Consider the following 15,195-nt stretch of genomic DNA (forward strand, 5'->3'; position numbering starts at 1 on the left):
TGAATAAGAAGTAGGATTGAGTGGACTTGAAGGCGCTAAAGTTTTACATAGTTTTGTTTTTGAGTGCAGTTACGTAACAAAAAAAGGGCTACATTTGTAAGTTGCACTTTCATGATAAAGAGATTGCACTTTTTCTTTCTGAGGCCCCCTCCAACATACTATAAAAACCCTATGGCCCCGCTATGCCACAACAACTGTTTTTCTACATATAAAATCCAGGACCAGCATTAGTGGGATTTGCTACCATCATCAGTGCATATGCGCCCACCTTAACAAGCCCTGATGATGCTAAGGAACAGTTCTATTCTGATCTCAACTCTCTCATCAAGTCAACACCACAAAGTGACAAACTAATCATCCTAGGAGATTTCAATGCAAGAGTAGGTAAAGAAATAACAACTGGCAAGGTGTCATTGGGAAAAATGGCATTGGAAAAATAAACGAAAATGGTCTCCTACTCCTAAGCAACTGTGCAGAACATAGCCTGACAATTACATACTATCTTCAGACAGGCAGACAAATATACAACTACATGGATGCACCCCAGATCCAAACAATGGCATCTAATAGATTACCGACAATGTGACATAAGGGATGTCAGGATCACCCGAGCCATGCGTGGAGCAGAATGTTGGACGGATCATTGAATGATTAGGTCAATACTGAATCTACACATTGTACCTACATGCCTGAAACACCCCAAAACAATCAAGACGTCCCCTGCTATTGTTAAGCTAAACCATGCATCCTATTGAAACAAGCTACTAAGTGTACTAGAAACCAACTTTAGTGATAACCCTGTCTCATGGGAGGAATTCAGAGAGACAGTACAAAAAACTGCAACTGATGTCCTTGGATGGAAGAAAAGGGCCCAAAGTGACTGGTTTGATGAAAATGATAAGGAAATCACAGTACTCTTGAAAGAAAAAAATTAGGCTTTCCAAATCTGGCAAAAAAAGATATTCAGTTCACCTCAGAGAGAAACAGATTTAAACACCTGCAAAGCAAGGCACAAAGACAACTATGCTTGATACAAGATAAATGGTGGGAGAAGGTAGCAGAAGACACTCAAATGTATGCAGAAACAAATGAAACAAAGAAGTTATCTGATTCCTTGAAGCTAGTCTATGGACTTTCAAAAGTGGGCACAGGTTCACTCATGATGGCTAATGGCAGGACAGTCATCAAAGACAAACATGGCATGGAACACAGATGGGTTGAACATTTCAGTCAACTACTGAACAGACCCATCCTCAGTTGAAACAAGTACCATTAACCAGATACTTCAAAAGCCTATTCAACACCATCTTGACTCACCACCCTAACTTGAAGAAACAGAAAAGGCAATCAGTTTGATGACCTCAGGAAAGTCCTTGGGCAGAGATGGAATACTGGCAGAAATATATTAGTCTGCGGGTCCAAAGGCGGTAACAACTCTGCAGAAGATCCTTACTGACATCTGGGACAACAAAGAAATGCCACAAGACTTCAAATATGCCACAATTATTCCTTTATTTAAAAACAAAGGCAACAAAATGGTCTGTGATAACTACAATGGAATATCTCTCCTATCTGTTGCTGCAAAAATCTTTGCTTGTGTCCTCCTGAACCAACTGATTTAATCTGTCTCAGAAGCCAAACTACCTGACACTCAGTGTGGATTCAGACCTGGTCGTAGTACCACAGACATGATTTTCAGTATCAGGCAAATACAAGAAAAATGTATTGACCAAACATGAATCTGTTCAGTGTTTTCACTAATCTGACAAAAGCATTTGATACAGTCAATAGAGAAGGATTATGAATGATCCTCAGCAAATTTGGTTGCCCACCAAAATTGGCAAAGATCATTCGTTTATTTCATGAGGCGATGCAAGGTCAGATACTTTTTAATGGAGATCTCACTGACTCCTTTCCCATTTCAAATGGAGTCACACAAGGCTGTGTCCTTGCCCCTGTACTGTTCAACCTCTTCTTCACCCAAGTTCTCAACCATGCTACAAATGGGCTCAACAGAGACATATACATCAGATACAGACACGACAGCGCCGTCTTCAGTCATCTTTGCAGATGATTGTGCCCTCCTATCACACACAGAGGGAGATCTCCAGTGCATCATAGGTCACTTCACTGAAGCATCAAAATTGTTTGGCCTCACAATCAGCCTGGATAAAACTGTGGTGTTTCACCAATTATCTTCACTGCTTCATGCCATAACCCCTAGCACATCCGTTAGTGGAATCCAACTAAAGCAAGTTGACAGTTTTACCTCTCTCGGCAGCAACATCTCCAATGATGGATCTCTTGACAAAGAGATCACGAATAGGCTACAGAAAGCTTCTCATTTATTAGGAAAAATACATAGCAAAATCCTGAAATCCCACAACATAACCCTCTAAACAAAAAAACTTTATAATGTTTTTGTGCTCACATCTCTCCTCTATGGCTGTGAGACCTGGACACCATACAAATGGCATATCGAACAGTTAGAGGCCTTCCATATGCGGTCTCTGCATACCATTATGGAGTCTGCTGGCAGGTTCTCTCCAAAAGACAAATGCCATAAGCATCGAGGCCATGCTGATAAAAGCCAAACTACGACACATCATTAGGATGCCTGAACATCAACTCCCCAGAAAAATTTTCTATGGAGAATTTGCACAGGGACATGAGAATCAAGGCTGCCCCAGAAAGTGCTACAAGGAAAGCATCAAGAACAGCATACACTTTGGTGCAATAAAACCAGATGATCTTGAGAAGGCTGCGTTAAATAGATCAGCCTGGCAACACACAGCACTCAGAGCTTTCCAAGCCTTTGAAGAGGACAGAAATAATCGATTGTTAGCTGCAAGGGAAATGCATCATACTACTGCTATAGCTACTAAGATGCTCACCAATGACTTTGTCTGCCCAATCTGCTCATGAGCATGTGTGTCACACTTTGGACTTCAGGGTCACTCCAGAATCCACAAAAAGAGATAGCATGAAAACGTCGTCGAACCGACAGACTACACACACACAAGCTGCTACCCATTCAACTTCCTATTCTTGTGCATATAATTTTTTCATGTTCTCAATGCTCCTGTTCACAGCAGACCATTTTCAAGCACCATTTTTCTCGCTACAAGATAATATATCCTTGCCTGTCGGGGTTAATATATATTACATATAAAAGCATTAAAAGAACATTATTAAGGTTGCAAAGTCAACCATTCAAAAGTTAGAAAATGGCAGAATTAATGTTGTCTGTGCATATGCATTATCATACAGTCTTTATTTACATGATCAGGTACTATTTTTTTCACTGCAAGCACAGACTGGACATTACTCACTTAATGAGCAACTAGTCAATATTTTGTTTTCTTCTCATTGTTCAATGTACAGCCCTAAATCTTATTTACTGCACACTATTTATACCTTGCTCTGAAGACAGAATATTATAATTTTCTCATGGCTTTCCTATGGTGGTCAGCACTATAGTATCTGAGTGCGATAAAAACACTATTTTATTTTCACAACACCTCTGTGAGATGAGGGGGGGCTATTGTTATGCCCATTTTGCAAGGAGGAGGTTGAGGCACAGAGACATTAAAGTTACAAGAATCCACTAATTTTGGGTGCCCAAATTGAGAAACCTATAATCTGATTCTTCAGAGTATTTAGCATTATATAGTACCTCGTATATTCTAAGCACAGCTCCCACTGACTTCAGTTGCAGGTTTGAGTGCTCAGCACTTCTTCAAATCAGATCTCCGCCTCTCAAATGAGGCACCCAGAAAATGAGGAACACACAGTTAGTGACCAACTGTGAAAAGTTTGGTTTAAATGACAGTATCACAGAGGAATACCATGGCAGAGGCAACGATAGAATCAAGTTGCCCAGCGCACCATTTAACTATCTCAATCACGAGACCATCCTTTCTCTTTCTGCAATCCTCTGCTCATTCAGTACATGCTTTCCAACGGCTACAACACATGAAGCATGGGTCCTACAGACAACAATCTCCTTCGCTGTACAATACTCATTCTTCCTCAGACCTGGTCCATCCTGTGCACTAAATCAGGCCTGTATCCTATGGAAAAACTAGGATGTGATCATGTAATTAAAGACTGTATCATAATGCATATGCCCAAGGCAGGGCCGGCTCCAGGCACCAGGTTTCCAAGTAGGTGCTTGGGCGGCATTCAGAATGGGGCGGCAGTCCGTGTCCCGCGGCGGCTTTTGGGCGGCAGCTCCGCTGCTCTTCTGGGCGCGATGGCAATTTGGCGGCAGCTCCGCCGCTGGTGGCAATTCAGCGGCAACTGCTTGGGGCAGCAAAATTCGTAGAGCCGCCCCTGGCCCAAGGGGGCTGAATTAAGGTTGCACAGACATTTTCTAACTTCTGCATGCTTGACTTTGCAATCTTAAGAATGTTCTGTTAACATAGTTTTTTCTGTATAGTTTCCTAGGTTTTGGTTTTTTTAAAAAAAGAAACTGAAAAAAAAATTCCATTATGTGGCATCACATTGACACCTGCATGGGTCATCAGCAGGGTTGGAACCTTTGGATTCACTACACTTTCCTCTGTCATTTGAACTAACAGAGTAACTGATAGCAGTAGTACATTGCCAAATGCTACATGGATTAGCACTAGAGGGGCATGGGTTACTTTGTCAGGGTGTTTCACAGATATTTGCTGACAACAGAGGAATGGTGAGACTCAGGAATTTTGGCTTCCATTCCAGGCTATGGAGGGGAGTATGATCAAGTGAGCATAGACTCTTCTGCCCATCTGTGCTAAGCTTGACTCCTTCTGCCCTGTCCCCTGCCCATCCCTGCTCCTTGTTCCAGTCCCAAGTCTCCACTTCTCAGGCTTCTCATCCCAGTTTCAGTCTCCTTGCCCACTAAGTCCTAGTCTCATCTCTCCAGAATCCGCATCTCATCTCCTCCCTAGTCCCGGTCTCCTTCCTCAGCCAATTTCAATTTCCCTCCTTCTGCTTTCTCACCTGATCTTTCTCCCACCCCCCTTATTCTTATTCCCACTGGCTTCGAGTCCTAATCTTCCTCCCCAGGATCCTCATCCAATTTTAAGATTTGCATCCATCCCCACACCCCCTGAATCCTTGTCTCAGTCTATCCACCTGACTAGCGCCAGTTCTTTCCCTGCATTTCAGTTCCTTATCAGAACTATCAGATCTATTTCCCCTCCCTGACCATGTCCTTCTTGAAACCCCAATGGTTCTCTGTCCTGGTCTCCTTGCCCAGCCAGTACCATTCTCTCCCAGGATCCTCATTTGATCTTAGTCTCCCCTTAAAATTTCTCTTGCCAACTCCCAGTCCCAGTGTTCTTACCTACCCAGTCACAGTCTCTTTCAGCTCCCGGACCTAGTCTCCTTTCCCAACCAGACCCAGTTTCCCCACATACCCAGCTCCCAGTCCTACACCCTGCCTCTAGCTTCCAGGGTCCTTGCCACATCAGTCCCAGTCTCCTCTTTCAACTCCCATTTGCCCTCTCCCCCTCTGCCATCTTCTAGTCCCAGGCTCCCTCTAAACTCCTTGACCCAATCACCTCTGCATGTGAATCAGTTTGCTTCCTCTTCCATGCAGCCTGGCCCAGTGGTGTGGGAGGGGGCACTGCCAGCACAGGAGACAATACCCTTGTTCTCAGTTCAGGTCCCCAGACCAATTGCCAGTAGTTGTCCAGAGCTGCCATTGCAGGGAAAGTTCTGCTCAGGCCGGGGCTGGAGCATGTCCAGTGCAAATGGAATCTTTGGGGAATTTAGCTGCCAAAATTGAAGAAGTCTCTACTGAGAGTGTGTGAACTCAAGATTTTTCAAAGGCTTACAACTTGGCCAAATTTAGGCTGCTTTTCTTGGGAACAGTAAAATGCACATCCCTGACAAAAGGCTATTCCCTGCCAAATTTCAAGGCCCTGATTCAAAGCAGGGGGGTGCTAGAAAAGGTCTCAAAATTTTTTTAATATGGGCAAATCAACAATTTTCCCTAGCTTTGTTCTGGGAAACGGCTGAATAATTTTGGCTGAAATTTTCCCAAGACTTTAGCGTGATGTAAATATGCAGTGTGGAAAATATCTGCCCAAACAGATAAAATTTGGCAATGTTGTTATATGTAAGTGAAGACAGGGTCTTATATTAAGAAGTGTGAAATAACCTTAACAGGCAGTTCTACCAGCTGTGCCTCTAATGACGTGCAATACGACCAGCTCTTGGAGGCTCGAGGCTCTTTTTTCTAGGAGTAGCATAGCACTACAGTTATGTCACTGATACCGGGGGTAGTGGCTGGACTTTAAGCTATATATGTAATTATATGTATTAATAATTCGTATATTCAGAAATACTGCGGCCAAACCTGAACATTAATGCAATGTATGTTAGAACATGTTATCCCATAAACTGAGCCTAATCTGATAGTTGCCATTAATAAATAAGGCAACTACAATTTCTTACAAGACAGTGCTAATACTGGTGAAATTCCGTGGTGGTCTATATCCTGGTAACAAATCCATCTGCCCTCCCCCTCTCTGACCAGGTACATAGCTAATGAAATACACTTGGAGATTTATACACTACTGGTCTTCTCTTATCATACTCAATCAATAAGAACAATTTAGAGCAGTGGTAACCACTTCATGCATACTTCCATTGTCCCTAGGGATCAATATACTCAGTATCACAGCTGGCTGGTGAGAAGTAACGAGACTATGATAACAAAAAGGGAAGCTTTCCAATTTTTTTCTCAGATTGTGCCAAAACATCACACTTTTGTGTCTACCCCAATGGAAAAAAAACCTAGTTACACATACAATAACACTTTATTTGATTTTACAGGACTCTGCCCCATACAAATTATAGCATCTTCTCTATGACTTCTTGCTCCTCAACTCTAGCTTTCTTTGTGATACTATTTTCCCTTACTTCAAAGCAACTGCAGTAGACGTGTGAGAGTTGAGCTCTCCTTTCTTGAAATAGAGTCACAGATATTTAGAAATGGCTCAAAGTTTTCTTGGATTTCTCCAGAATAGTACTGTCATTTTAAAAATTCTTGGTTTTTGTTTCTTTATGGTTGATGTTTAATCACTGTTAAAATTCAGTTCAGGGGACAGGATCAGGTTTAAAAATCACATTTATTTAAAAACCACACATTTATTACCAGTCTTACTAACAATACTGGAGATTATAAAATTATTTCAATTTCTTTTCATCCTTCTTGATATTTATCTTTTAACTGAGCAATGAAATCAGACTAATCACTTTCACATTTTGTTCAAGTCAGTTTCTAGTTAGTGCAATTCCCCCTCATGTAGGGGTACTTTTCAAAGGTTTGAAGCCAAGATTTATTTATTTTTTGTTATGGTAAAATTTCTGAACAGTTTACTTGGGCTTAGTGCACAAAAATAGCTATAAACACAAGTTCTACACACAAGTCTATGTTAGAAGGCACTCCAGTTTATTACAGTATTCTGAAATCAACTATACAAATATGGGACCAGTTGAATCCAGATGATGGGATATTTACAGACAGTAGAGCATTAGCAGCATGCAACCTGTAAGGTGTCACTCTTCATACTGGTAACTGAGGGGATAGAGGAAGAGCTGTCAAACTTTATGGTGGGAACAAAATATATATGTATATATACACTCTTTCTTGCCCTAATAACAGTTACATTTTAGCCATCAAGTTAAACAAGTGGACTGTATATGTATCTTACCTGGGTGGAAATGAGATGTCCAGTTCATACAATTTGTCTTTAAAGACAGACAGCTCTTTGTCGAATTCTAAAAGCTATAAAAAAATAAAATAGAATTAAACAACTTGTTTTCTTTATCAAACTGCAATAACTTAATTTTTTTTTGGTATTACTATATGATTTAATGATCACATACTTTAGTAATATATCTTATTTGGAGCATACATCCTTACAGAAGAAATATCAGTACTAGGTCAATGTAAAACACTTCAGAGTTCTGATCAGAAGATGAAAAGGCACCCTATCCAAAAAAAAATCCTTCTTCATGATCTCAGTGAAACAGGTAACTTTTGCTCTTTAAACAGAACTACCTCATGCACATTTACTATTTCAAGATTAGTCCAGATTTTCAAATTTCATTAGCAATCTTTTCGGAGATAAAACTAATTAACATCTTTAAAAATGCTTAGCAAATCGATATACTAATCAAGCCACAAAATATGTCAGTAAACGTACAATATAAGAGATCTTTAACCTGGATAAGAAGGTACAGCAAACATAAGGATGTGCAAATCATTCTTCCTAAAAAAAGGCAAGCAATATTTTTGCATAGCTATTTTTGCACAGTATAGGTTAGATGGCAGAAAGAGGTATGTGTGCCAGAGGCACTACATAATATTTAACAGACACATTTATAAGCCTAGGTTTAATGTACTGTTTATATAAGTCCTTGCCAAATTTATTTTCCTTGAGACCACAGCAAAGAAAATAATATCTGTAGTCTTTTGTTCATAAACACAAACCTGTTAATAAAAGTCAATGATAACAGTCTGTGTTAAACCAATAACCATTCTGATGGACATAAACAACTTTATTTCAGAACCAGATTTGGTGTTAATCTGACATACAAGTGAATTAGTGAGTAAAAAAAGCTCAAAATCTGCACTGTTACTGACCATCGCCCTGAGTAAGTGCCACTTTCTATTTTGACAATCTTGTCATCAAAGTAGCACCCTTTATGATGGCTGTGTGTTTACCCACTGTTCACTAATAATTAATCATGTCCCATCTCACAGCTGTGCTGATACCATTGTATGAATGGCAGAGGTTCCCAAAGAAATTAGATTGTGTCCCTCTTTCCTCTCTACTACCTCATAAATCATTCCTGAAATGTGCAATTAGCAGCTACTTGTTCACATTAATTATCTGTGTGAAAAGCAGCTACCTGAACCACCTGCATTGCTGATTAGCTACCTCCCTATGGTCCACCTATTTTTTCCTTTAGTGCTGCCTTGAATCTGTTTATGTATCTGTCTACATGTACGCATGTGGACATGAAAGCATTATGTTTTCGTGTTTCTATTCACCAGTTTGTACAACGGTGTGTTGAGAAACATTTCACAAAAAATGCCATTTTGAGATACTTTGTACAAGGTTTAGTATTTTGACAAATCTCGAGGCACACAGTTATCCATTTTTATACATGATTTTTGGAAGAATGTTTACAAATGTATATGTGTGAATTTACAGTACATACATAAATATAGGGCCTAAACCTGTAAACTCTATGCATGTTAACAACAAGGAGTTCGGTGGCACCTTACAGACTAACAGATTTATTTGGGCATAAGCTTTCGTGGGTAAAAGACCCACTTCTGGGTTTTTTACCCATGAAAGCTTATGCCCAAATAAATGGGTTTTTTACCCACGAAAGCTTATGCCCAAATAAATCTGTTAGTCTTTAAGGTGCCATCGGACTCCTTGTTGTTTTTGTGGATACAGACTAACACGGCTACCCCTTGATTCTTGACTCTATGCATGTTAAGTAACTTTTCTCATATGGGTAGTCTCATTGACTTCCTGGGCATAACTGTGTGGGTAAAATTACTCAACATGCATGTTTGCAAGATCAAATCCTATATTTAAGTATGTACAGTGTGTCATATCTATAATCTATTTATCTGTACAGTATACACACAACCACACCCACGCATACATACATTAACAGGTTTTTCTTGCTCCAAAACAGCCAGATCATCAGTGACACTAATTACTAAATTTGAATCCAATTTAAAGAACCAAACCAGTCAACCAACCAAAACCCCTCCCAAATGGTAACCAGAAAATCTCTTCTAAAAATATATGTTTTACAGAATTTAATTTTCTACTTTTGTCCAATAAAATCATAATATAAGGAAAAAAAACAGTGGGGGGGGGGAGGGGGAAAAGAGGGTTTTTTGAAGTTAGAAGAATACAAAAACTGAATAAATGACCAATGCTGAGGATGTTAAATAACTGCATTGTCCTCTCATATGCATTCAAACATTCTAAACTTTGTATATCCAGATTATTTTTGTTATGATATTTGGGAACTGACTGGAGGCCAAAGTCTAGAGGATTAAGTGGTTAGACACATCGGTGAGAGCTACTTCTCAGTAACATCTGAAGAGATCTCTGGTGTTTTTATGTACTGTTGGTGGTGGCTTGTTTAGTTATGGGCTATGTACTGCAGATGAGCTGCTGACATTGCTGTGATACAGATGACTGATAGGAACAAGAATGTATTGTACCCTAGAGGCTCAATGCATCTCCTGAGTTTTAACAAGCAGTGATATACCTTTAAAGTTAACAATAAAAGCAAAAACTAATGACAACGTGGTGGGATGCAAACGAACAACTTGGTTGCTAAAATATTATTAAGAAATGTTTGGAGATTGCTTAGAACAGCTGGGGAAGGCTCAACTGCAAAAGAAAACTCTGTTTAAAAGGCACATTTTTACTTCATTGAATTATTTCTGGATACAGTAGTACCTTTCTGTATTTGAATTATGTTTAAACAAATTTATTCATTTAATGAAATTACTTATTTTTCTCTAGGTGCTTACTAGAGAAAGCCTACATTTCTTCTACTCTGTCTCCAATATCCACACCTTTATGCTCAAGCAGTGTCCCCCAATAGCAAATAGCTGCTTTGGATACTCCTGGTCGGTGGAAGAGGATGAGAGTGTGTTCAATATATTAATGAATTGCTTGTGGGAACTCTACTTGGGCTTCTCTCTTCTTTGTCAGGTACCCACTGCAGACACAGATGCATGTAGTGTATATTTCAGATTTTGTAGTGTTTTTATTTTTAGCAAATTATAACTGATTTTTTAGGAGTAAAATTATTGTAAGTGGTGTTTTCCTTGAAGTACATAAAAGATTGGTCCCCTTCCAAGTTCTTTGCCCCAAAGAGTAAGCTGTCAGTTAATGAGAGATGGTAGAGCTCAACAGATTCCAGACAAAATGTTAAACACCGCAAACCACTGTAATAGCTTAAATTCAACTCAGTAAGAGAAAGGGTTAGATTTGGAGCAGGGCATCTTTTTCTTCTGTGTTTGTACTATGCCTAGAACAATGGGGTTCTGGCCCAGGGCTGGGGCTTCTAGGTTCTACTGTAATACAAATAATTATTATTATTAATAATAATTAGGGGCACAACACTCTGAGTGCTGAGCACCTTTAATGTCATTGGGAACTGGGCCCCTATTTTTAATTATTTATCTCTGTATTTTAAAAGGATGAACCAATTATATTGCTATGCACAATGATTCTGAGGATGATTATAGTTGTTTTCATATTGTGCATTAAATGGTGTTGTGAATAATTTCACTGCAGTAATAGTAACCTTTGTTTAAATATAGTTGTAGTTCATCCTACATGTTTTGAAGATGACAAAGAAATTCAATTGAAAGCCTGAAAATCAATATATTGTCCCATTCAATTTACTCATTGTAACATCATCCTTGAGAACCAAGCCTTTTAGGTGTTATACGGAGTGCTGGGGTAATTTGAGCAATTATAACAGGGTTTCAAGTATTATAGTTGGAAGCTGATACAGAGACCGCATGACAAGCCAAAGTTTCATAGGTAAGGTACATTATTCCAAACAAACTTGACCTCATATACTTTATACATATGGTTGAAAGATACGGGGCAAATTCTCTACTGGTATAACTCCACTGATAGCAAAGGAGTTACATAACGGAGTATTTTGCCTACAACGTTCACTGAACAGTCTCGTATGACTATTTAATCACAAGGTTTCTATGAGTTGGATGGTACAAACCATTCATGATGGATAATCTGCCGGTATTTCCCTAGCCTCATGTCCACTCACACATATACGAGTGGACCTCAGTGAATATATACAGTATGCATTTGTATGCGCACAGTACATACACTGATGTATAAGTGTGAGATTCAACTCAGATTGTAGCACATCATTTTTTTTGAACGGATAGATTTATTTATATGAGTTTGCTGTTTGGAGTTGCTGTACTTCCACTTAGCTTTCTTCCTGAGTCAAAATTCTGAGGTCCTGAATCGGTTTTTACATAGTCCTTACTCAGGCAAACTACCACTGACATCAGTGGTGAGGAAGTGAGTTAAAATTTAAGGACTGCAGAATTTGGGCCTTTATAATTAATTATTATTTTGATGGGTCTTTTTGCAAGTACATAGGTGCTTCAATTACATGTTACATAAACATGATGAAACTAATAAATCTATGCCAGTTTTTCACCATACTCATTTGCTTCCGTGCTGCAGCCACATTTCTTACCCTTTGTCTATTTGTGTCTTTAGGCTGGAAACCCTACAGAATAGGGATTTTGTCCTTTTTGTATGTGTACCATGCCCCACACAATGTGCAATCCTAATGGGGGCTTTCAGGTGTTACCATAATACAAATATTTACTGCTATTGCTAACATGGTGGACCACTTCATTTAATAATGAAATACAGTCACTTATAAGGTAGAACATGGCAGATGTATAACAACATCAGAAACATTATACTATACTAATTGAGATTTTTTCAAAGAAATGATAGAGTAATTTTATATGAGATGGATATTATTACCGAAGTTAGAATTTGGCCAGGACACTAAGGAGAAGATTCCTAGTTTTGCAAACATTGCCGTGGGATCTTTACTGACCATGGTGTTCAGGTTCTTGAGTTTAAGTCTTACCCAAAAATGGTACAACCAAGATAAAGTCCTCAATCATCCCACACTGGGACAATGGTTAGAATGTGATTTAGAGGAAAGAACTCTATCTACTGACTTTTCCCTTCAGGTTTTCAGTCTAAGGCTCTGTCTACACTACGAGTTACGGGTGTGACTCTCAGCTCATGTGGGCATACTTACGCTAGCTCTCATCTGAGCTAGCACACTAAAAATACTAGTGTAGCTATGACAGCATGGGCAGCAATGATATGGGCTAGCCATTCAGAGTATGCACCCATGGAGTTCAGGTGGGTTTGTACTTGGTGCGGCTAGCCCATACTGACGCTGCCACTGCCCGAGCTTCCACGGCTACACCACTATTTTTAATATACTAGCTCAGAGGACAGCATGAGTACAGCTGTGTGAACTGGGAATTACATCCGTAGTTCATAGTGTAGACGTAGTCTAGAAATGGCCACAGCCTGACTTTGCTTAGTTAGTGAAATCTGACAAGTTCGCAATCCAGTCAGCTCAAGTGCTAATAATATAACATTTGTCATGAAATATCTGGATGTGTACCGCATTAGCCTCAATGATGACTAATGTAACCAACCATATGATTTTCATTTTGTTATTATTTGCATTATTGCAGTGCTTAGGAGCCCGAGTTATGGACCAGGATTCCATTGTGCTAGGCACTGTGCAAATACAGAACAAAAAGATGATCCCTACCCCTTAAAGAGTTTACACTCTAAGTATTAGGCCTTATCTACACTAGAAACATTGTAGTGTAGTTACTTACTACAGCAGCAGAACGGGTTCTACTGTCACTATAGTAAATCCATCTCTCCTAGAGGTGGTAGCTAGGTTGTCAGAAAAATTCTTTCATTGACCTAGCATTGTCTACAACAGGATTTAGTATGGCTTAATTATATCGCATAGGGCGTGACATTTTTCACAGCCCTGAGAGATGTAGTTAAGCCAACCTAACTCTGTAGTGTACAACAGCCCCAAGACAAGAGACAACAGAGTGGTACAGACAGATGGAGGTGGGAGTACAAGGAAACAATGAGACAATATTAATCAGCATGAACTTGTGACTAATCTTTTTTTAACTATCATGATCAATACCACCGTAAAAGCTTTATTCACATTGTAATAACTTATTTGTAAAAAAATAATTGGCTTAAAGCAAATTATTTCTGGTTACTGGATATAATGAAGCCTCTTCGAACTTAAGAACAGTTGGACATATTTCAACAGTGGAAAAAAAAAGGGGTGTCTGTGAAGGAAAGGGACAAAATTTGCCCCTATAACATTTATAATTCAATAAGGTTATTGATAACGAGTGCAGTTCTAAAGCGTCATAGAACATCCAATGGGTGCTTCATTTCAACCACTGACATATGCAAATGTTCAACGTACCCGAACAATTACTAATCCCACCACTGATCTCCATACAAAACTTGCAGTAACTTCAATCAGAATTCTGTGTATAGAATGATGGCAGGGCTGAGTTCCCACACTTTATTATAGTGGCACTGCTGCAGCTCTGAGTGTTGCCACTATGAACTACAGTTTCCATGGGTTTACAAGAGGGCTGTTAAAAGTGACTGTGTTAAAGCTTGGCATACTTGTTCAGAGTCCTGGAGAGAGGTGGGTTTTCTCTGCCCCCTCCTTTATAGCCTTTTCAAGGGGAACCGTGTGGATCAGTCACACGATGGGTTGCAGAATCTGGGGAATGTGCACAGGAGTTGTATGCAGCAAAGCCCTGCTCAGATGCTCCCATGTACTACTGGGCAGCAGAGATATAGGGTTGGGCTAGGCTCGTGAATCCATTGCTATGCAAATCCACTTGCTATTCCCTCTTATGGGGATGCAGTAGGTGAGTGTGGAGGGGTTGCAATTAGCTCTTTCAGTCCTGAAGCTAGTGTGCTGGCTGAAGAAAGAGCTCCCCTACAGCAGTTCAGGCTGTGCACTGGGACCAGGATTTTGGCCTAAGAGAGTATTTACACGGAATATTAAATTCAGAAATGATTTCACTTGAACATTTAAAATGATCAAAGAATTTTAACACAGCTTAGCTAGTTAAAGAAACCATGTTAATTTTGCTGGCTTAGACTTTAAGAGTAAAAAGGTACCGTGAAAAAGGTCAATGTCCACAGGGACACTGCTATGAGCTGCCTTGGCTAAAATCACAGAAGTATGAACCCTTTATAACAGGGCAACTTAATTCAGTCATTGGAGTAGAACAACGGCAATTACTCATCAAGACCTACAGACCAAAGTCAGAGCATTGTTAGATCAGAAGGTGATATTAGCAGCATTTATCAAATCCATCTGCAGCAACCACCAGAGAATTCACAGCTGTGAAAGGGAAATGAAGTTTCAGACAAAAAAAAAAAAAAAGAAAAAGAAAAAAAGAGGAGATGAGCACACAGAAACGACCTTAGAAAATTAAAATATGTGAAGTCTGGCCATAGTAACTCATGTAAAGTGCACACTCTTTAAAAGACTTGT

The 15,195-nt window shown here is 39.5% G+C and overlaps 1 protein-coding gene across 7 annotated transcripts in view; it reads right to left on the reverse strand.

Moving 5' to 3' along the window:
- The window catches only part of INPP5A (inositol polyphosphate-5-phosphatase A), a 408,827-nt gene that overhangs the window by 30,282 nt on the left and 363,350 nt on the right, over positions 1-15,195 (reverse strand). For 5 of the 7 annotated variants that reach the window (XM_027819502.3, XM_037905636.2, XM_043552493.1 and 2 more), the window contains one exon: positions 7,710-7,783. In XM_027819502.3, coding sequence (XP_027675303.1) covers positions 7,710-7,783 — 74 coding nt within the window. Of the gene's footprint in view, positions 1-7,105; positions 7,574-7,709; positions 7,784-13,786; positions 14,673-15,195 lie in introns of those variants that run through there. The other 2 variants (XM_037905641.2, XM_043552494.1) reach the window with 2 other exon arrangements.

Source organism: Chelonia mydas, chromosome 7 (assembly GCF_015237465.2).
Source record: "Chelonia mydas isolate rCheMyd1 chromosome 7, rCheMyd1.pri.v2, whole genome shotgun sequence".
Lineage (NCBI taxonomy): Eukaryota > Metazoa > Chordata > Testudines > Cheloniidae > Chelonia > Chelonia mydas.